At 43.3% G+C, this 22,019-nt stretch overlaps 1 protein-coding gene across 2 annotated transcripts in view; it reads right to left on the bottom strand.

The window, feature by feature from the left end:
• Window positions 1–21,386, bottom strand: part of CCDC9B (coiled-coil domain containing 9B) — a 53,760-nt gene extending 32,374 nt beyond the window's left edge. Inside the window, exons 1-5 of one of the 2 annotated variants that reach the window (XM_082240170.1) lie at window positions 21,207–21,386; window positions 14,440–14,553; window positions 11,462–11,566; window positions 10,642–10,806; window positions 7,744–7,896 (exon numbers count right to left, since the gene is read on the bottom strand). In XM_082240170.1, the coding sequence (XP_082096296.1) occupies window positions 7,744–7,896; window positions 10,642–10,806; window positions 11,462–11,566; window positions 14,440–14,553; window positions 21,207–21,245 (576 nt within the window). In that variant the 5' untranslated portion in view covers window positions 21,246–21,386. The remainder of the gene's footprint in view (window positions 1–7,743; window positions 7,897–10,641; window positions 10,807–11,461; window positions 11,567–14,439; window positions 14,554–21,206) is intronic. The other variant, XM_082240171.1, reaches the window with a different exon arrangement.
• Window positions 21,387–22,019: the final 633 nt, after the last annotated feature.

Here is a 22,019-nt window from a genome sequence, read left to right on the forward strand (position 1 = left end):
TTGAACATCAAACTCTCACAGAGACAGGCACAGTAATAACAAGGCAGAAACCCCATTTCAGTGTCGCAGCTAACATTCCTTTTTTCTGTCTATGTCTCAAGAGAGCACATTTCATCAAAGATAGTTTACGTTACATGCTTGTCCATTTTATTGCAGAATTTGTCTATTTTTACAGTAGAAATACATGAAATCACCCATGAAGTGCGATAGAATTTGCAACAAAATATGCACACAAATGCTGTGATTTAAGGGGAGGAATTGTTCCCCATCTCTATCCAGCACTGAAGGTTGCCAACTTTTTATCTGTTTCTCCTCCTGTGCCTTTAACAGCAGAGTGGTAACGTAGCAGGAAGAAGAGAGTAGGAATAAATGAATAGTTCTTCAAATGAAGAAGTGCAGAAAGTGAAGGATTGGGACCTGTGTTTTTAACTTGTTCATAAACAATATCAAGTTAGGGGTGAGCAGTGAGGTGGCCAGGTTTGCTGATTATACTAAATTATTCAGGGTCATTAAAACAAAAAGAGATAGTGAAGAGTTCTCCTACCTCCGGTTGTGGGACTGGAAGTGAAGAGAAAGAAGATGCTGACAAAGCCAGTCACTTGTTTACATTCAGGATGGGGAACAGGATTCAGTAGGCTGCTACCATGGGCAATAAAGCCAAGGTGAAACCCCCCCCCCTTTAAGTGCTGGATCTCCATAGACATGGGCTTCACTCAAATACCAACAACTTCAGGTTCTGCAATTGTAGCTGACTGGGAGTTCTTGTGCAACAAACCTGCTTCCCCAAAAGAGTACATTTTTGGTGAAAGGGAAAATGATAGGAAAATGCAGCTGAAGGGTAGGATAACCCTTACCTTGAGGGAACATCATCTAACCACCCTGCAAACGTATCAGAATGAATGGTCATTAAATTTCATTATTATTAGTTTCACTTATGAGTCGCTTCCCACAAGGCAATCATTTTTGTTATATAGGTTAGATGGTTGTTGTGTCATAATGTTCTCTCACACTTTCCCATGCATTTCCCCATACAGTGGTGCCCCGCAAGACGAATGCCTCACAAGACGAAAAACTCGCTAGACAAAAGGGTTTTTCGGTTTTGCGTTGCTTCGCTAGACAAATTTCCCTATGGGCTTGCTTCGCAAGACGAAAACGTCTTGCGCTTTTTTCTCAAAGCCGCTTGAAGAGGCGCAGTTGCAATGGACCGTGCTTCGCAAGACGAAAAACATCGCAAGGCGAAAAGACTCGCGGAACGAATTATTTTCGTCTTGCGAGGCACCACTGTAACTTCCCTTATCACAAAAAAGTCTGATCTTTTGGGGAAGCAGGTATGTTACTCAAGGCCTCTTGTTTATTATTACACAACTTGAATTTGCCAGTATGTGACTGACTCCCACTCCAAAATAGTGACAGTCTAAAAGCACCTCTACTTCTTTATTGTCTCCACACTAGGCAGTAATTTTTGCCACCTTTACCTGGAGATGCCAGAGATATTCTGCATGCAAAGCATATGCTCTGTCACTGAGCTATATCCCTTCCCCTACTACTGAGCTAGTAAAAAGTAAAGTTTGCTTAATTATCTCTTTGTCCTCCCCACCTTGATTTTTTTTTTTCAAAAATGAAAACTTTGAAAATATCAGATGGCTCAGAAGGACTCGCCTCCATTTACTCCATTTGTCATCTGACCCCAATTTCATTTCATTCCTACAATCATGTGGCACTTACCTCTTTAGACAGGAAGCGTATTAACTCATGATATATTATCTCTCTATACACTGTTAATAAAAAAGCAATTCAAACAGTCCACAAACCATAGGCGTCCAATTTAAAGATGATTTGCTGCATACTAATTAACCATTATGCTTCACTGGATCTGGATACACCACTCTGAAGCTTAAATGCACTGTTGCATAAAACAGCAGCCTGTTAAATGCAGCTATTACCAAAATGAAAGAGGGGGCAGAGTACAGAGAGGTCTCTGAGGAAACCCGATACTAAAAGACCCACACACAGAGAGAGAGAGAGATTACTCAACTCTCTGCTGACAACTGGGATATTGGTGCCAGGGAAAATCTTGGGCACTGGGCAGGAGGGCAGGCTATGATAGTAATAAGGTTTCTCCTTCTTAGACCATGGGGATTTGCTTTACTGTCATCTATGGGAGAGGAAAATGAGATTGCAATTCCATTTAGTCTCCACTGATGCAGAAAGAGGCTGATATCAAATACCAGGAGCCTTTTGCAGTGCACTGCTTTGAAGAGGGTACAGCTGGGAAACGCAAGGATATATTTTAAAGGAAATAGCACTACATACACTTGCTTTTAGTGAGCCAGAATCCTCCTCAGCCATCAGTAAATGCCCTTGGACAAGCCTAAGCTACCCTAAAGTGTTGTTGTGAAGATGAACTGGGATCTTAAGAGTATCACAAGAAGCCTCCACACATACTGTATGAATTAGCCCAAACCCTAGCCTAGGCCAGGGGATAGGAAGCTATTTTCAGCCTGAGGGCTGTATTTCCTTCAGGCCAGTCTTCTGGATGACACATGTCACTGGCAGGCCGGGCAAGAGGGAAGAGAGGGTAGGCTCATTTCTGCATACCCAGCCCATCTAGGCAAGCAATAAGGAAGCATTATCAGAGTTCAAGGGCACATTCCAGCCAGGGCAGAAACACTCAAGGAGAATGCAAAGCAGAGCCAGTGATGGATGTTGCTGAATGGGAGGTGGGTATCGCCTGGGGAGAATCCCAAGTGCAGACAGAGAGGCTTGGAGGGCTGCATTTGGCTCCCAGGCCTGAGGTTCCCCACCCCTGTGCTAGACCTTCCTTTGATGCCCTTCCAAAGTATGGCGGGTAGGCAACAAGGTCAGGACCTTTTCTGTGGTGGCATTAAGATGTCAGGGCACTCTGCCTAAGGTGAAGCTCCACACTGCTTGCTTGCTTTACGCTCAGCAGCCAAGACTCCAACCCCTACCAGGCAGTTTAAGGCACCGGCTGTTTTAATCAATTTTTACTTTGAAGGATTAATGTGATTTTGAATATGTTGTTTTGATTTTGGTATATTTGCTATAGTTAATAAAACATACCAACTTTGATTTTTGATTATTTTTTTTACAGAATGGCTGGACAGAATTTATCTTTAAAAAACTCTGAATTCCACCACTTCTCAATATTTATGTGGTGCCACTTTTCTCACGTCCATCATATTGCTCCTAAAACATACAATTTCCTGGCAATGTTTAGCTCTGTCCCTTAGTCCTTGCACTCAACTCAAGCTATATGTAACTCCATGTGCTTACATTCATCCGCTCTTACTCTGGTCCTGCTCTTTATCATCTGTCTGGATTTTCAAAAATTGGACGGGCAGAGCTCTTTTTTTGATGGTGCCCTTTTAGAAGACTGAATGTGCAAATACTGGTTTCAGTTCTACTCCTTTAGCTCCCTCTCGGGGTTATAGCATGGCATAGCACATCAAAAGAACAGTAAGCCTTGGGGGCCTTCCAGGCAATCAGTTTGTCACATAAGAATTGCTTGGTTTGCAATTCATTCATGTGAGGATCCAGGCATACAATGTGGTGTTGTTGGGGAAATGGACTTTCCTCCATAGCCAGATACTTTGACTATGGGTCAGATCAACATAATGGAAAACATTGTTTCTTGCTGTGTGAACAAGTTTTCCTGAGCTTCGGGTCACAAACTCTCCCATTCTCCCAGCTTTCTGGCATGCAAAACAGGAGCCGATGAGAAGCATACATTTCCACTTTTAAACAAGCTACAGTGCCCTGTAACATTTGAACATCAGGGACTGTGGTTTGTTTAATTAAATTTGAGTAGGTGTGATAGTGAACATTGTCTCACTGACATCCAATGAACATGCACGTTGTGGCAATTTCCACTCCTAGTTTCTGTTCCCGACAGAATTCTCCAAAATCCCTAGCTACAGGTTAGCCACCTCTGCCATACTCTCGCTAGCTTTGCATTGTCCACACTGACTGGCAGCAGCTGTCCGAGATTTCAGCCTGAGGTATCTCCCAATACTACCTGAAGATCCCAGAGATTCAGCATGGTACATTCTGCACACAAAGCAGAAGCTCTCTCACCGAGCTGCAGCCCTTTTTCTCACTGGGGGCATTCATATTTCAAACTCTCCCATCACTAAGGCAGATGGAAAAGTTCCATTTGGGAAATGTTCTCAGCACTTGGGGGAAAGTGCTGCGCAAATATTCAGTGAATGGAAAGGGTTGCCCTACTTAGCCAACTGCAGTTTACATCCTAGTAACATCATGCTACATTGCGCATGAACAAATTCCCCACATGTCTGTATATTTACAATGTAAACCTGGCCCATCAGAGGCATGCAGGGACGGCTTCTGCAAATCCCTGGAAAATAGGGGCACTTGGAGGGTCTGACATTGTATTTCCCAAGAGCCCACCGCACTGCAAGATACAGTTTCCACACAAATCACCTTTAGGCTATTCAGTAGCGGAGCACATTTCACAAAAAGCTCCCCCTCTTCCCCCCATTCCCAATGACTTTTGTGCCTCCTCCCCTCTTCATTCTTTGCCATCTCTGTGTTTATCTAACATGCCTCGACCGTATGGCGAAGTCTGTAAAGCCCTGAGTCACTCGCAGCCTTACACAAAAAGGCATTTACTGCCAAATGTACTGTTTAAAAGCTCTTTAAACTCCAGGCCCAAATCCGCGTGTACTTCACACTGGGAGGCGTCGCAGGGCCTGGGCCTGAGGACAATGGCGCACTGTTTCTGGGGAAAGTGCAGACCATGAGAGAGAGAGGCTTGAGCTGGCTGCACCGGCCGCCTCTCCCAGCGTGATTTACACTCTCTGTTTCAATGTGTCCATGTGCTCCCTGCAGGCCCGTCATCCATCTTGCCTGAGAAAACAGCCTTGGCCATCTGGGGCTGTAAAACTCTCGCATGCCCCCCGCTCACCATGTCAACAGGCTTTTCTTTTCTCTCCTCGCAGGCAGCGGGGCAGAGTATAAGCCCGGCAGCTGAGTTACAGCCTGAAGACTGAATAGGACGCACAGCTTGTGCTGTTCTTGAGCTAATCCTCTTCTCCGTCAGCAGAATGTCACTCGGAAACCATCAGTTGGAGGCAGCTGGAGCTCAGCTCCGAAGTCTGCTTTTAAAAACACGCTTCAGAAGATGCCAAAAGGAAGTGGGCCTTCAGACAGTGGTTGGACAGTGTCATTCGGAGGGCGACAGTCTTGCCTCTTGGCTAGAATCAGTGGCCTTCTGGAAAACTGGATTCTGCACCTTTTAATCCTATGTCACTTTCCCCCGTACTTAGTCGCTCAATTTTGATGCTATTATTATTATTATTATTATTAGTCCTATTCCTGTGCCTAACAGCAGGCTGATGAAAAATAATTGTTGGTGGTGGTGTAGAGGTAGCAACATTTACAAAATAGATGTGTTTTGTTTATAAATATCAGGATTTTGTCCTCGAGATCTTAAGATATTCTCACTTAAAGGTGAAAAGTTACAAAGAATTCCAATAGTAACAGGGCTGTATTTGTGTCAAGAGATGTATTCCCTCAGGAGTAATTGCTTGGGGGCCACATACCAAGGATTGGGAGGGCCAAAGTCTTCTTTCTCTGCCCAACATCCCATTTGACATTTAGAAGACATCTGAAGGCAGCCCTGTTCAGGGAAGTTTTTAATGTGTGACATTTTAATGTATTTTTCATCTTTGTTGGAAGCCGCCCAGAGTGGCTGGGAAAACCCAGCCAGATGGGCGGGGTACAAATAAATAAATTAATAAATAAATAAATAATAATAATAATAATAATAATAATAATAATAATAATAATAATTTGCTTTCATAGTGCATGAGGACAGAAGCCCTTCCACAGCTGCCATTCCGATGAACTGTGCCCCTTCCCCACAGTGTGACAATTTTTTTAGAATTAAAAATAAACCTCTCATTGGCAAAAACGAGAAGTGTTTTTCCTCTAAGCCCAACTGACATGCGAGTGAGGGCAGGAGGAGAGGCTAATCCTGGCTGGAGATGCAAGGAACTGAACATTTTCCTATAAAATGTTTTGCTTTTATGCCTGAGGCCTAGATGATCACATGATTTGACCGATTTATCTTAAGTCAATTGATATTGCAGTGGGCCCAGCCAACATTTCCACTTTCCAGTGTTGTAGAGTGAATTATGAGAGTTGTATTGAGTTTAGATGGGTGTCGGGGACAGAACAGGTTCACACATCCTTATTCAGCCATGAAGCTCACTGGTTACGCTTGGGCAAGTCATCATCTCTCCTCTTGACTCACATGCCGCAGTTGTTCTGAGGGTAACTCTGTGTACCACACCATGAGTTCTTCAGAGGAAGGGTGCAATACAAAAATGGTCAGTAAAAGGTATAAAGGTAAAGGACCCCTGGACAGTTAAGTCCAGTCAAAGGCAACTATGGGGTGCAATGCTCATCTCGCTTTTCAGGCCAAGGGCGCCAGTTTTCAATTTCATTGTTCTGTATGGGACAATGACAATAAAGATATCATATCATCGTATCGTATCATATCATATTGTATCGTTTGTCCACAGACAGCTTTCTGGGTCATGTGGCCAGCATGACTAAACCGCTACTGGCGCAATGGAACACCATCACAGAAGCCAGAGTGCATGGAAACTCCATCTACCTTCCCGCCACAGCAGTACCTATTTATCTACTTGTACTGGTGTGCTTTTGAACTGCTAGGTTTGCAGGAGCTGGGACAGAGCAACAGGAGCTCACCCCATCGTGCAGATTCGAACTGCTGACCTTCCAATCAGCAAGCCCAAGAAGCTCAGTGGTTTAGATCTCAGCATCACTCACTGTCATCAGTACAAATAAACTTTAGGATATGATTCCTCTTGGTTTACCTAAGGAGGGCACGGACAGTGCCATGACGACATCCTAGGGAAGGGCAAAGATGGGACTGTTTCCCAGAACCATTTCAAGGGACTCACCTGCTTCACTGGCTACTGAAATGTGCACTTGGTATAAGACTCAGAGTCAGAGCAGACAGAGTGGTTTGGGAGCTGTAACTGCAGCACTGAAGGTGCAGTACAATGAATATCAGAAACTGGCACCTAAAGCTCTTGCTTGAGTCCTGCTAGTGCAGTTACTGCATGCTATCTCAAGATGTCACAGCTGAGGAAGCATCACTGAACAACTAACAAAGCATGGGCGGTCCAGGATGAATACACCACGAATGCACTATTACTGCATCAATGACATGCTGCAGATGACACTTGCAAAAAAACATCAGTTTGGACGGGCCTTAGGAAACTGCCTTGAGTTATACCAAGTCAGAACACTGGCCCAGCTAGCTCAATACTGTCATCTCTGATAGGCAATAGTTCTCTAGCATGCCAGGAAAGAGTTTTTCCCAACTGCACTGGGAGAGAGACCCCAGAGATGGACTGAGGGAGCGTTTGCATACTATAGCCTTTCCATCACCCCTTCTCTTTTCAGTCTGCTGCAGTAAGCAAGATTTCCATGTTCGCCCCACAAGACATCAGAGAGGTAGCTGCGTAAGTGGATTGTTGCAGCACTGGAGCAGAAAGCAAGTTTCCAAATAATTTTCAGCTTCCCCAAAGCTGTTAAAGCAGCAGCAGCAGCACCTCTGCATCAGGAGCTAGCAGCCTTGGCAACATGTACTAACACTGGGGCTGGGGGATGGGACTGACTCCAAGCAGAGAACTGGAACCAAAGGGGGCCATTTGGGAAAATACTCACCCTGCCTTTGTTGTCCATTGTAATAGCAATCTGCATCCTTCTTCCCCTGCGGAAAGCAACCAGCTGATCAATCTCTTCTTCACTGATGTCTGGGGCCTCCCCTGGGCTCACAAGACACTCTGATCCCCGTTTTTCACTCACAACCCGCTTTCCCTAGAAAAGGCAGAATCAGAATATGCTGTTTCTTGCTCTGTACAGTATGTATAGAAAGGTGCATATTTAGAGTAAGTATGCCTATTTGGTGCTGAAAAAAACAAGTATAATAAATAGCAAATTCCATTCATTGATAGCTACCAGTTGTAATCAATCTAATTCTGAAAAGAAATATTTCAGCCAGAAATTCAATACAATGAACCTTTTTGGATAATGTATAAGATGTGTTAGCATTGTAATTTTGTTGCACTAATCAAGACTGAAGTAACAAGTGTTCTCTTAATTTTTTGTCAGCATTTAGGAGGGCTGTGTAAAGATCAGCTAACTCCCTTCGGGGTTGATGAATTTTCTTAGCTTCCGAGCCAAAAAATTCTCATCATGGGAATTGTTTTCCTGGATGAAAACCAAGACGACTAAGCAAAATATAGCAGAGATGATATAACTTTTATTCCATGTAATTGAAAATATCACTATGTTTTGAGGGTAGCACACAGATTACTTAGATAATAATAATAATAATAATAATAATAATAATAATAATATATTTGTACCCCGCCCACCAAAAAACACTAAAATATCATACATTAAAAACTTCCCTGAACAGGGCTGCCTTAAGATGTCTTCTGAATGTCAGGTAGTTGTTTATCGTTTTGACATCTGATGGGAGGGCATTCCACAGGGTGGGCGCCACTACCGAAAAGGCCCTCTGCCTGGTTCCCTGTAGCTTTGCTTCTCGCAATAAGGGAACCGCCAGAAGGCCCACGGCGCTGGACCTCAGCATCCGGGCAGAACAGTGGGGGTGGAGACGCTCCTTCAGGTAGAACGCATAGACTCAGAGTAACAGAGTCAACTAATGACGCCAAAGACTTCTGCTAGCACAACAGGGCTTTCTGCCCCCTCCTCCCTCATGCACCCCAAAATTGGCTCGAGAGGAGTTGGGGGAACAGTATGCCAGGGCAGGAAAGGAGAATCATTCCACCCGGCCCACTTCGCAGTAATTTATGAAAGTGAATGAGAGAAATGACTGAAACACATTTTCATACCAAAATATACCACATGCAACATTAATACAGTGGTGCCCCGCAAGACGAATGCCTCGCAAGAAGGAAAACTCGCTAGACGAAAGAGTTTTCCGTTTTGGAGGTGCTTCGCAAAACGAATCTCCTGTGGGCTTGCTTCGCAAGACGAAAATGTCTTGCGAGTTCCTGCGGGGTTTCCCCCCCTTTTTCTAAGCCGCTAAGCCGCTTATCAGCTGATCTGATAAGCCGCTAAAAGCCGCTAATAGCGCTAATAGCACTAATCCGCTAATCCGTCAATGGACTTGCTTCGCAAAACGAAAAAACCGCTAGACGAAGAGAATCACAGAACGGATTCTTTTTGTCTTGCGAGGCACCACTGTAACAGGATTCGAACTGCAAGAAAAAATCTGACTAAACACGAAGGGTGGAATCCAATGTAGTGCTAAGGCTTTTTTTTAGAATTTATGCTTGTGCAACAGAATGTTTTCCCCATTTCCTCTCCCATACACCCCCTTAATCTGTTCTAGTAGTTTCCCCAAAGTTCTGGAACAGATTTCAGGTGGATAGTGGAAAGGGGCGGGGGGAGTCCTGTTGTATGAGCACTGATGGGACTTGTTAGTAAAATACTGCCCCAAACCCTCATTGCTTCTGACATCTCCAACCTGTATTAGCACTCATGGAAATATTCTTTTTAGAAATGCCTAAGAACAGAAAAGACTTGTATTTCAAGCTTTCATACTGCTGGGCAGGGCTATTTTTCTAGAAAAAGAGGTGCTGGAACTGACCATGAACACCTCCCTCATTCTCTTATAATGGCGATGGAGTCCACCTTAGAGGTGCCAGAACTGAGTTCTAGTGAGTTCTGGCTGCGGGGGGAAAGCCCTGCTACTGGGGCTTCAAAGCACCAACCCCTTCTATGTCCTCTTCCTGTCTTTGAGGTCTTGATTCTGACAGCATGTAGTTGAATCCAAACACGTTGCTCAAGTCAAGGATCTGCCATTGCCTTCTTTAATGTTATTGTAAGAGATTCATATTACACTCTGCTTGTATGTCAACACAGCCTAATGTGATGTGTTGTTTTGACTGCCACTGCGAACGAAACAGATGTCGTCACCGAGCTGTCCCCAAAGATGTCTAGAGAGCTTTTTGAAGTGGTGGAAATGAATTTACAATCCTATCAGGCAGTAAAAGACTGAAGGGTCACTTACAATCTGAGAGCAAGCTGCTTTTTTCGACTGCTGGAGATTTACTATTTGTGACAATGATTTCCAATTGTATAGGAGGAACATTCTCACAGACCTTACCACCCAAATGCTGACTTACTCAGCAAGCAATAATATGGACTTCATTAAAAGTTTGATTAGTCCTGAATAAGTATCCTCTGTGGATTGTAAATACATTTGCTCGCAGATGAAACTCACTGGGTGGCCTTGCTGGACTGGAATGTTGGGGAACCAGATTCAAAACCTGCCCTACCATGACTCTTATTGGGTGGCCTTGTGGATCATGCCGGGTTGGGATATTAGTGAACCAAATTCTAACCCTGCTTGCACATGACGTTTATTGGATTTTTTGGGCTAACTAACAACGTGGGACCCACCTTTTTGCTGAATGTATGTTGCTTTGTTTAAACTAGAATGCTTTTACTTGTACTTCATCATTGCAACCTGAATTTGCTGGCATCTCTAGAGATTCAGCACTTTTAAAAAATGGGCTGGGGACTCACCTTGGCTTTATTGTCCATGGTAACAGCCAACTGAACCCTCTTCCCCATCCTGAATGTAAACAAGTGATCAGATTCCTCGTCATCTTCCTCCTCCTCACTTCCAATCCCAAAACTGGAGGCAGGAGGGCCGCTGCTTCCCCATTTCTCACTCACAACTCTTTTCTCCTGCCAATAGGACAAACACTTAGTTAGAAAATGGTCAGGATGTTGCCATATTAACCTCCTCCCTTTCTCTTTTGCCTTAACAGCTGGGGAGAAGAAGCTATGAAAATGTCAGGAGGGCTCTATGACCTCACACTTTTTGCCAGTGATACAAATACTGAGAAATTCTTTCCAAAGAAATAGCTGGTCCTTTTGTTCAATTTGCCAGGCAACCTATAAATCTGGCGAGGGGGGAAAGCATCTCTTCACTTATGAATCTGACATTTGGCTGAAATGTCAAAGGTTTAGGAAAACAGTAGAGTCATCATGGTGTGGATCTTTATTCATGAGAAATAGATGATGCAATAGTGTGTGATGGACTCATTCCAGTCTTTCATAGTCAATTCCCTTCTCTTATTATTTTTAAACCATAGTTCACTGAGGTGTTTAAATTTACTCCTCATTGGAGAGCCACCCCCAAACACATGTTCTTGCACATATTACTGTTACATTTAGGAACCTGTAAATCATTTAGAGAGCTGATAGAGCCTGAAGCCTGATGGTCTCTATATTTATTACATATTTATTTCATAATCCCTCACAGCTAAGACCTCTCTAACCTTGCAAGAATGGAAAGTATAAAAATCCTTCCTTAGCAGGAAGGGGAGATAATGCTTACATTATGGGCTTTGGTGATGGTGATGGTGAGGCCGTCTGGCCTGGCTTTCCTCGACGTGACAGCCATTCCCTCCTGCTCTGCTCGCTTCCTGTCCTCTTCTATTTCCTGCAAAAATGACAGCCAGCTCCTCTATCAGATCAGCTTACAGCAAGCTAGAAACAAAGCAATCTCAAACAAAGGGAGAAACAGAGGGAAGCTATGAGAAACTGTACGTTCATCAGCACACATTTGCCGCTGCCACTATATTTGACAATAGCAACATCCAGGTGATGACTATATTTACCAAGGCTTTACTGAGACATGTGATTTCTTCTTCTTCAGAGAGTTGAAGATAGTTTTAAAGACCACCTCTCTCCATATGAACCTACCTGGACCCCCAAGATCATCCTCTGAGGCCTTTCTTTATGTGCCTCCTCCATGAGAGGTCTGGAGGGGGGGGCAACATAGGAACGGGCCTTTTCTGCAGTGGATCCTTGTTTGTGGAATACTCTCCTCAGTGAGGTTCAGCTGGCGCCTTCATTAGTCGCCAGGAGAAAACATTCCTTTTTAACCAGACCTTTGGCTGATTGACATCTAATGCTCTTTCAAAAGGAGGAGATTATTGTGTTGTCTTTGTTTTTGTTTTTATTATGTATTTTGTGTTTCTCATATTGTAATTTAATGATTTTATGTTGTGAACCGCCCTGAGATCTATGGGAATAATAATAATAATAATTTGATATGGTATGTAGACACTACTTTCACCTCTGGTAAACAGGTTTCATGGGTTTTATATACTGGCATCATTTGATTAACCAAGGGGCCTCAAAAGAAAGAAGTGAACACCATGGGAAGCAATGCATCTCTAAAATAGCCTCCACTCTAGCAAAGACTATTGCCTGTCTCCAGTCTGATTTTCATTTTTTTTTTTATAATAATTTTTATTGCATTTTTTTTTCCAAATTGCAGATAAAACAGAAAAGAGAAAGAACATAGAGAATAGAAAGAAAGAAAAGACAAAAAATCACAACCATTTCAACAACTTATTTCAAATTTCTATCGGACTTCCCCACATCTCCCACATAATGCATTCTTGACAATAAAGTTATCAGCAAATTATAACCTTGTTTCATGTGTTTCTTTGTACTTTCAATTGCAGTTTAAGTTTAAATCTCTTATTTTCCACTTACTCTAAAAATATAACACATTATCATTTTTACCCATTTAAACTTTGATTTTTTCATAAATATTATCCAATTTCATATATACTCCACTTTCGTTGCTGGAGCTAACATTCCAAGTCATGCGGCATCTTAAGATTCATATAACTTATAATACTTTTGCAGATAGTCCTTAAATTTTTTCCAATCCTCCTCCATTACTTCTTCTCCCAAATCTCGGATCCTTGCAGTCATCTCGGCTAGTTCCATGTAGTTCATCAATTGCATCTGCCAGTCCTCCAGTGTGGGCAAATCTTGAGTCTTCCAATGCTTAGCAATAAGAATTCTTGCTGCTGTAGTAGCATACATGAAAAAAGTTCTATCCTTCTTTAACACCTTCAGGCCGACAATGCCCAGAAGGAAGGCCTCCGGTTTCTTGGGGAAGGTGTACTTAAACACCTTTTTTAACTCGTTATAGATCATTTCCCAGAAGGCCTTCAATCTTGGACAAGTCCACCAAAGGTGAAAGAATGTCCCCTCAGCTTCCTTACATTTCCAACATTTATTATCGGACAAATGGTATATCTTGGCCAGCTTGACCGGGGTCATGTACCACCTGTATACCATTTTCATAATATTTTCTTTCAGAGCATTGCATGCAGTAAACTTCATACCGGTGGTCCATAACCTCTCCCAGTCTTCAGACATGATATTATAACCAATGTCCTGAGCCCATTTTATCATAGCTGATTTAACTGTCTCATCCTGAGTGTTCCATTTAAGCAGCAAGTTATACATTCTCGATAATAACTTGGTCTTTGGTTCTAACAACTCTGTCTCAAGTTTCGATTTTTCCACCTGGAATCCTGTTTTTTTGTCTAGCTTAAAGACCTCATTAATTTGGGCATAGTGTAACCAATTTTGCACCTTATCTTTTAGTTTTTCAAAGCTCTGCAACCTCCAATTACCTCCAATGTTTTCTATTATTTCCCAATATTTCGGCCAGCAGGCCTCTCCAGTCTGATTTTCAGTCTCTTAAATCCTGCATGCCCAAACACAGTCTCAATACATTGATTCAGGGTAGACTGCTATTGCACACTTCCTGAATGAAATATAGAGCTGGTATCAGCATACTGATGACAACACACTCTAAAGCTCAGGTTAATCTGACCCAGAAATGTCAATGGATGGTAAACTATGCAGTATTCTGACTCCTATGGGGCACCTTAATGGCCCTTCCACACTTGGTTTGTCCCGCAAATTCTAGTCACGGGTCCAAGAGGGGTTTTCTTTGTCCTGCCCCCACTTTTCCCAGGAAAACCTAATGTTTACTGCTATTCAGAACAAGTACCAATCCACAGAAAACCCAATTGACATTCAGCAGTGAACAGCTGGTTTTCTCTGGTAAAGTGGAGGAACAAAAAAAAGTATAGGACTCATGACTAGCAATCATGAGACAAACAAAGTATGAATAGGCCTCAAGTCTATGTAACTGAGGAGGCATCTTGCAGCAGTGCCCAAGCAGAAGTTATCTGGCCATAGGCTTTCCCCCCCATTCCCCTACATGATTGCTGTTCCTTAGGTTCCTTGGTTTAGGCTCCTTAAAATTCTGGCAGCCTGATCTGTTATGCAGAATAATCATTTTGAAATTCCAGTCCTGGTGGGAGTAAATGCTGATTTCTATGTCACCTACTTCAAGTTACTTCAGCCACATCGAGTTACTGGTGTCAGCTGAACAAAGAATGCAACAAACTGAATTTTTCAAAAGAGTTATCAGCATATAGGGCTTCAACGGTTCACCAAGGAGGCCCCGAATGTGAGCTAAGAAGTCAAACATACATGATATCTTCGCATAAGGGCTTCGTTCTTTTTCCGCAAAGCTATGATTTTCTTATCCAGTTCGACATCTTTTTGTTCTTTTTTCCGCAACACTGCATCATCCACAGTGGCATCCTAATGAAACAAAAGAGCTTTAGGGGATTTCCACATATGGTCAGTAAAACAGATAACAGATACACATATGGTTAATAGTACAGATTTTACTTTTTTACATTTATATTCCACTATTCTTCCATCATGGTCTTAGTTTCAGCAAGGTGGTAGCCTTGTTATTTATTGAAATTCATATCTAGCTATTCCTCCCAAAGAAGGAATTTTGGCCATACCATGGGATCTCTTTGTCTCCTCTCTTTCAACCAAGAAAAAGATGGAAGACAAAGATCTTCATCACCCACAGCAATCGAACATTTAGCACTATGAGAGCCAGTGTGGTGTAGTGGTTAAGAGTGATAGACTCGTAATCTGGGGAACCGGGTTCGCGTCTCCGCTCCTCCACATGCAGCTGCTGGGTGACCTTGGGCCAGTCACACTTCTTTGAAGTCTCTCAGCCCCACTCACCTCACAGAGTGTTTGTTGTGGGGGAGGAAGGGAAAGGAGATTGTGAGCCGCTTTGAGACTCCTTCGGGTAGTGATAAAGCGGGATATCAAATTCAAACTCTTCTTCTCTTCTATGTTTTAAAGTCACAGAAGATGGGTACCCAGTGTCCTATTTTGAATAAACATAGCCAGATAGTATTTTAACTTAAAAGTGTAATGAAAAAAATAAAATTGTAATGAAAAAATATAAATTTGGATAAGTATGTGGCCTACTATATGCAATCGTATATTTATACTGTAATATTGACACTGACAAACGTGTGTGTGTGTTCTGCTAAGATCTGTAGGCCAAAGCAGAGATTTCATGCAAGATATAAGGCATGCTACAATAAGGGTAGTTTACTGAAGCATTAACAAGATCAAAATCCAAATATATCCACCAGAAAGAGCAGCGCTTCTAAATGAAGGGAGGATCAACAGCAGAGCCAGCTGCAAGTTTGAGGAAATCCTGAGTAAATACTTCTAGTGGCCCCCTCCTCCATCAGTCAACCACTTCCTCTGTTGGTGAGCCCTGGCACTGTTGGGGTGCGCAGGTAGGCAAAAGCAACACTGCACAGCATTGGATGGCTGACTCCAGCTGCCACTGAAATTTGCCACAATGCCCTGGGACAATAATATGCAAGGCTACTGATGCTGGCTCTGATCAAAGGCATCTAAGCATCTTGGTGGCCCTTCCTGGAAAGAAGATGACAAACTCAATGGGCCCTTAGTATGATCCAGCAGACCTCTTCTTAAGAAGAAATACTGGATTTTTAAGGCAAAATTTGATTTCCTTGCAGAAGGAATCAGTGAAATATGGACAAAAGAAGAATCTGTATTAAGCAGGTGGTGTGGCTTTTCAAGCGCTATTTTTCTCTGCAAAATGGGTTGAGGGTTAGAGCAGTAATAGCTGGTATCCGTGAGTTTGTGTATATTTTGGCACTCAATCGAAAACATTTCCCCTCCCCAAATATTTTCCAGCCCCCCAAAAAGTCCATGGTAAAACAAAATTTCCTAAGTTACAAATTCAATTTAGGTGTTAAATATCAAGTCTGAAGTTAGTGTTCACATTTTGACAGGGCTATCTGACCCTAGGTATCCGCCTGTGAATATCAAGTTTTGTAATCCGGCCTGGCAGATTCTGAGCCAGATATATTGAGTGCAAATTTCTTCTGTTCTGCTCCTTCCCATCTCTCTTCAGGGGCTGAGCCAGCTTTCATTTTAGGGATGGGTAAATATGCCAACACTGGTGTCTCTCAGTTTCTCATTTTTCCAATCCTGAAGGCCAGTTCTCCACATTTCCACATCAGTTTGCATTTTTGTTTCAAAGTTCTCATGAAAATTCACCACCATATTTGTGTTAAGTTCTCTTATTCTTCACAGTTTTGTATGCAATTTTGAAAAGCAATCTCTGTTAATACAATGCATATTATGTTACGTCCCTTGATATATGCATTTTTGTACACATTATGTGGCTGAAGAACTGCATTGCAAAAATTGGAGAAGTGTGAATTCTGACGGATGGTTGCGATTCAGTCGGCATATTGTATGAATTAGGTACATTTGCCTTTAAATGTGAACTGAACCTAATTTCTCCTCTATCCACCATCCCTAGTAACTCAGCCTTCTTGAACCTGGTCCTTTCCGGATACTTTGGACTACAATTCCCATCACCTCAGCCAGCAGGGTCAACTCTCATCATTTAAAGCATAAGGACCATCTCCTGCTCCTTTTAGGAACTATGCAGTAGCAATTAAGGCATGCCGCACCTGTGGAACTAGAATTTTGCATAAACAGATGGTAGCACTTGTAATACCCTATAATTTTAGGAGCTGCTAAAATGTCAGCTTATTGTCCAGCCATGAGAGCCCTCAATACCTACATTCAATTTGTTTTTAATGCACTAAGGGTTTCATGGTGATGACTACCTAACTCCGCCAACAACTGTGATGTCACGGGCTGTTCATAAAGCCAACTGATTTCGGGAAATGAGTGATGAATAAATGAACCGGGGTCAAACATGGAGCCTAAAGGCAAGTCTAGCTACATCTTTCGGCCGGGAGGGGATGGCGGGAGGGACAAGACTGCTGAGGGACAAAGGATGCCATGGCAAGTCCTGGTAGATGAAGAAAATAAGAGAGAGTCAGCAGTGGGTTCAGCTGAAGAAAGGAGGTGCTAAGAAAGAACTGGGTTTGTGGAGAACCTGAATGCAGGGCTGACAGACAGGAGAGGCTATGCACTCTTGACAACAAGGGAGTAGGCCTTGAAAAGACCATGGGCCTGTGAAAGAAGAGAGCATAGGATTGCCAGGCCTTCATTCTGAGAGTGTTCCAGTACCCTTAGGGACATTAGGTCTGTCTTCTTCCATAGTTTGAAGCGCTATAGTTTGGCAACCATGAGAAGTCTGTAGTGTAGCCTCCTCCAACCTGGTGTGCTCCATATTTTGCACCACAATTCCTATCAGATCCAGCAATTAAGGGCAAATGTCAGGGATGTCCACAGCTCTAGTTCAAAGCATCTAGGGCAGCGGTGCCCAAATTGTGGTCTATGTATCATGGTCCCCGGGCTTCATTCAGGTGGTCTACTGAATGAAGTGAATTTATGGTTGAAAACAGAAGATGGCACAACTATCACATTGAATATTCATAATGATTTTTATTGTATTTTTTGCTTCTTTTTTGGCTTATATTTTATTTTATTGTATCACGATTTGAATTCTATGGAATTACAATTGCTGCAACAGGTAGGAAAAGCATTGCGTGGTCTTCCAAGACCCTCAACCATTTTCAAATGATCTGTGGAGGGGGGAAAGTTTGGGAACCACTGATTCAGAGAGCAAAAGTTTGGAAAAGGCATCTTTAGGGTAAGCAAACTTTGGGATAAGGGCCAAATTTCACATGTCAATCCCTTATTTAATTACAGGCCTAGCTTCTAATAATACAGCAACAGACTTTTATAATGAAACTGGATGAATGGATGCTGACTCAGTTTAAGCCTAAGATGCAAATTTTCCTTATGAGAAATATACCCACCCCTCCACCCCAAGGTGAGGAAAATAGTGGGTTCTTTTATCATCATCAAATGTCTTGGCAAAGAGAGTGGGAGGGTAGCTTTGGAAATTCAGTCGAGAGAGGCAGGGATGTTAGACTTTTGCAAAACTGTTTAAATTAGATTTGGATCCAACCTGGCCAGGATTTTCGGGGTTCCTAATGACTGGTATGTCACCTTTGTGTGGGCAAGTAAGTTCCATACATAATCAGGGGGGAAGCTAGGGGCTATGGAGGCAGAATGGAATCAGACAGGGCTGCCATTTTGGCACCTGAGGCGGACTCCAAAATGGCAACCAGGGAAGAAGCGGGGAGGTCTATATCAGGATTAAGGGGGGAGATCAACATCAGGATCTGCTGCCCTGGTGGATCCTGCCGCCTGAGGCAGTCACCTCACGTTGCCTCATGGGTGGGCCAGCCCTGGAATCAGTGCAATGTAGATTCTGAAATACACACCTTTAATTGTGTGTGTTACAAAAATGTGCAGTGACCAAGCCACATTCCATAGAATCCTTTGCTAAACTGGGCAGAGGTTGGTTATTCAAGTCATTTAATAAAGCCATATAATAGCAACATATGCTAGGAATGTAATAAGTTGAGTCAAACCATTATCTCCAGTGCAGGAGGGGGGCTTTTTCAGCCCAAGGGTCTTATTCCCTCATGGGCAATCTTCCAAGAGCCACATTGGGATAAAAACCAGGTAGACATAATACCGCATGTATAATAATAATAATAAATGAGGACCATATCTCATACTCCCCACCCCGACAAGAATTCTGGGAGCTGTAGCTTGTAAAGAGTGCTGAGATTTGTTAGGAGACCCCTATTTCCCTTCACAGAATTACAATTCTTCGAGTTGTTTGTGAAGAGGGATTGGTTGTTAAACCACTCTGAGAACTCCATCTCTGTGAAGGGAAAAAGGGGTCTCTTAACAACTCTCAACACCTTTAACAAACTACAGTTGCCAGGATTCATTGAGGGAAGCAATGATTGTTTGAAGTGGTATGATACTGCTTTAAATGTATGGTGCGGGCAGGGCCAATGTTTTGCCCTTGCAATACACCTTTTAGTGAAAATATTAAGATACAACAATGCTCAAACTGGCAAAGAATGCAGGGCATCAAAGTCAGGTTATGCAGCTATTAGTAAAAAAATTAAAAGATACACTATGCCGCCACTGTGCTGAAGCTACAAAGTAGGTCTGGATGACTGCCTGAGAATCTCATATATGTCACCTTAGTTTATCTACATGATTTGAAAGACTTTTCAAATGGGAAGAGTGGCTGGAGAAACCCAGCCAAATGGGCGGGGTATAAATAAATTATTATTATTATTATTAGTAGTAGTAGTAGTATTTCTCTGATTGGTATAAGATTTCCCACCAGCCCCACTTTCATTTCCAGGATTCAGCTATACAGCTGCAAATAAAACGTTTTTAAGTGTGTTGTAAAGTGCATTATACAAATGAGACACTAGATGGCGATAGTGAGCTATGGCAAATTCAATATATTTTTCAAAACGTTTATTTAAAAAAAGCATTTTCACAACTTTTTTTTATATGTGTCTAGATTCCACTCCAATGGGGATAACATTCATGGTGAAATGTGGCTGGGACTTAACATAACGCTTTGATTTTTTTGTGTGTGTGTACGTTAACAAAACTTAAGTTTTATACCACTGTCTTGGTCACCAGAACACCCGGAATAGTGAATAGTAGTCAAATAAAACAAGCAAAAAAGTATTAAGCAGAGGGAGCCAAAGTGGTGCCATCTGTATGTTGTAGGACCACAACTCCTATCATCACTGTTGGAGTGCAGGGTGAGGGTTTGCTGCAACATTTTGTTGCAGGCCACACTCACTGTTCTTTTTCGAATATCTCCAAGATTTGGGGCTGAAGAAGAGATTCCTTTCCTTGCACACACGCGCGCGCACACACACACACACACACACAGCAGTAGCACAGCAGCAACAAAAGCCTAGCTGAATGACCCCAAAACTGCAAAGCAGCACTTTGAGGCCTGACTGATGGCTGGCACACAGACTGATTCACTGGTGAAAATGGACCAACACGTTGCAGCGTGGTCAGCGATTTTCTTCCTGGCTGTTTGCTGCTGAGTTGCAGCCAGTCAGTAACGAGAGGGTATATTTCCGCTGCCAAGCTACTGGAAAGAATGTCGACTCCGCTGCCACTTTGGGATGGAAAGGGACGCCCCTTACGCCCTCTCTCCAGCATAAAAGCTCTTCTGGGGAGTGAGGTACCCGTATGCCACAGTGACTAGTTCGGGGGGAGTTATAAATGGCTTTAGCAGAAGAAACGTGCAGTGGCTGTGAATCAGAAGGCGTTCCTGCTCGCTTGGAAAACAGAGAGCCCAATGAGAGAGGAGAAGGGGAGGGAGAATCAGACATGCATGGATATCTTTCTCTATCAAAATGAAACAGAAAAGGAGGGGCTAAGTAAAGCAAGGGGAGTAGGATAGTGAAGCTTCATGGAGGGTGGTGGCAGCGAGGGGGGGCGTGTTGGCATTGTATCCAACATTTCAAGTTCACCCACTCGCTGCCAGTTCTTGGTGGATGGGATTTTCTCGCAGATCTTGGCTCTGGCTACAGGATTCCACCCCCCACCTGCCGCTTTCAAAGTCAGCTATTTATGATATGAAAGACTCAGAAAAGAAGCAGCGCTCAGGAGATAAAGAAAGCCTGGGGGATGGGGGAAGAGAGGGCCTCTCAACCCAGCATTTTGTCATCTTAGCCAATGCACTAGTGCTCTCGTAAACATGCCTGGCCTTTGTGCTGCTCGAGGCAGCACCAAGCTCCCGGTCTTTGGGATGGGAAGTGTCCATCATTACCCAACATTCTGTGTTGTTGTTGTTGTTTTAAATTCTCCTTCCCCTCCTTTGTGGCGGCGGGGAGGTGGAGGGAGGGAAGCTGATCTCCTCCTGAAGGATGTTCACATCCTAACCTGCTGTACAAAAAAAAGCACCTTTCTGCCCTCCCACATCTCTCAGATACACATCTGCTAGCCGAAAGCGAAGCACCCCAAAATGACAACACAGTGCAAAAGGGGAAAGGCAAGAAGAAGAAGAAGAAGTCATTTCTTGGCTTTGCTGAATGCAAGGCTGACTCCCCCACATCCCTCCCACTTACAACAAAGGCAGCACTCACAGATCGGTGCATTTTGGACATCAGAGGTGAAGCTTGGCGGATTCCACAGCAGAGCTAAAAGAGGAGAGCCATCAGACGGCCTTTCTCAGTACTGGCTGCACAGCATACAAGATCATGTTTTGATTACAAAAGCCCTGTCTGGGCTCCCAGCCAAAAGCACTGGCTGCCTAATATACGAAAGCAGAGGCAAGCAATCAGAGCGCTGGTCTGTCCTCCTCTCCACTCTTCGCTCGCCTTGCTGGGGGAACGTACCTCTTGCTACTCCCTGTGACTTCCGAGCACTCCTTGGTGCCACAACCCAACCCCAAAAGTACACATCTTGAGGGACACAGAAAGGGCAAATTTGCATCTCAACAGCTGGACTTCATGTGCAGCTGTTTGTGGGGTTTGTTCATATATAGCAGTGTGGGCAAAGGTTTTATAACTATAGAATCATACTGGGCCAATCAACATAGCTGCCAACTTTCAGATTTGAAAATAAGGGATCAGCAGCCTCGAAAATAAGGGATCAGCAGCCTCACCAGTCCCGGGGACAGTCTACGGGATATCTAACCATCTGGGATAGCTGTGGGAAGCAGTGGGAAACGGCCCTGGAATAAGGGAATTTCCCACAATAAAGGGAAGGTTGACAGCTATGCCAATCAATCCTCCCCATCCTATATTTAAAGCAGTGGTTCTTCTGTGGTCAAGGAATCACTGCTGGTTCCAGGGACATATTCCTAGTTGATCATAAATAAATAAAATGGGAAGATGCTGGAAATACAAAGACTTTTGTTGTTTCTACCACATAGCGGA

This window comes from Podarcis vaucheri (assembly GCF_965113315.1).
Source record: "Podarcis vaucheri genome assembly, chromosome: 1".
Lineage (NCBI taxonomy): Eukaryota > Metazoa > Chordata > Lepidosauria > Squamata > Lacertidae > Podarcis > Podarcis vaucheri.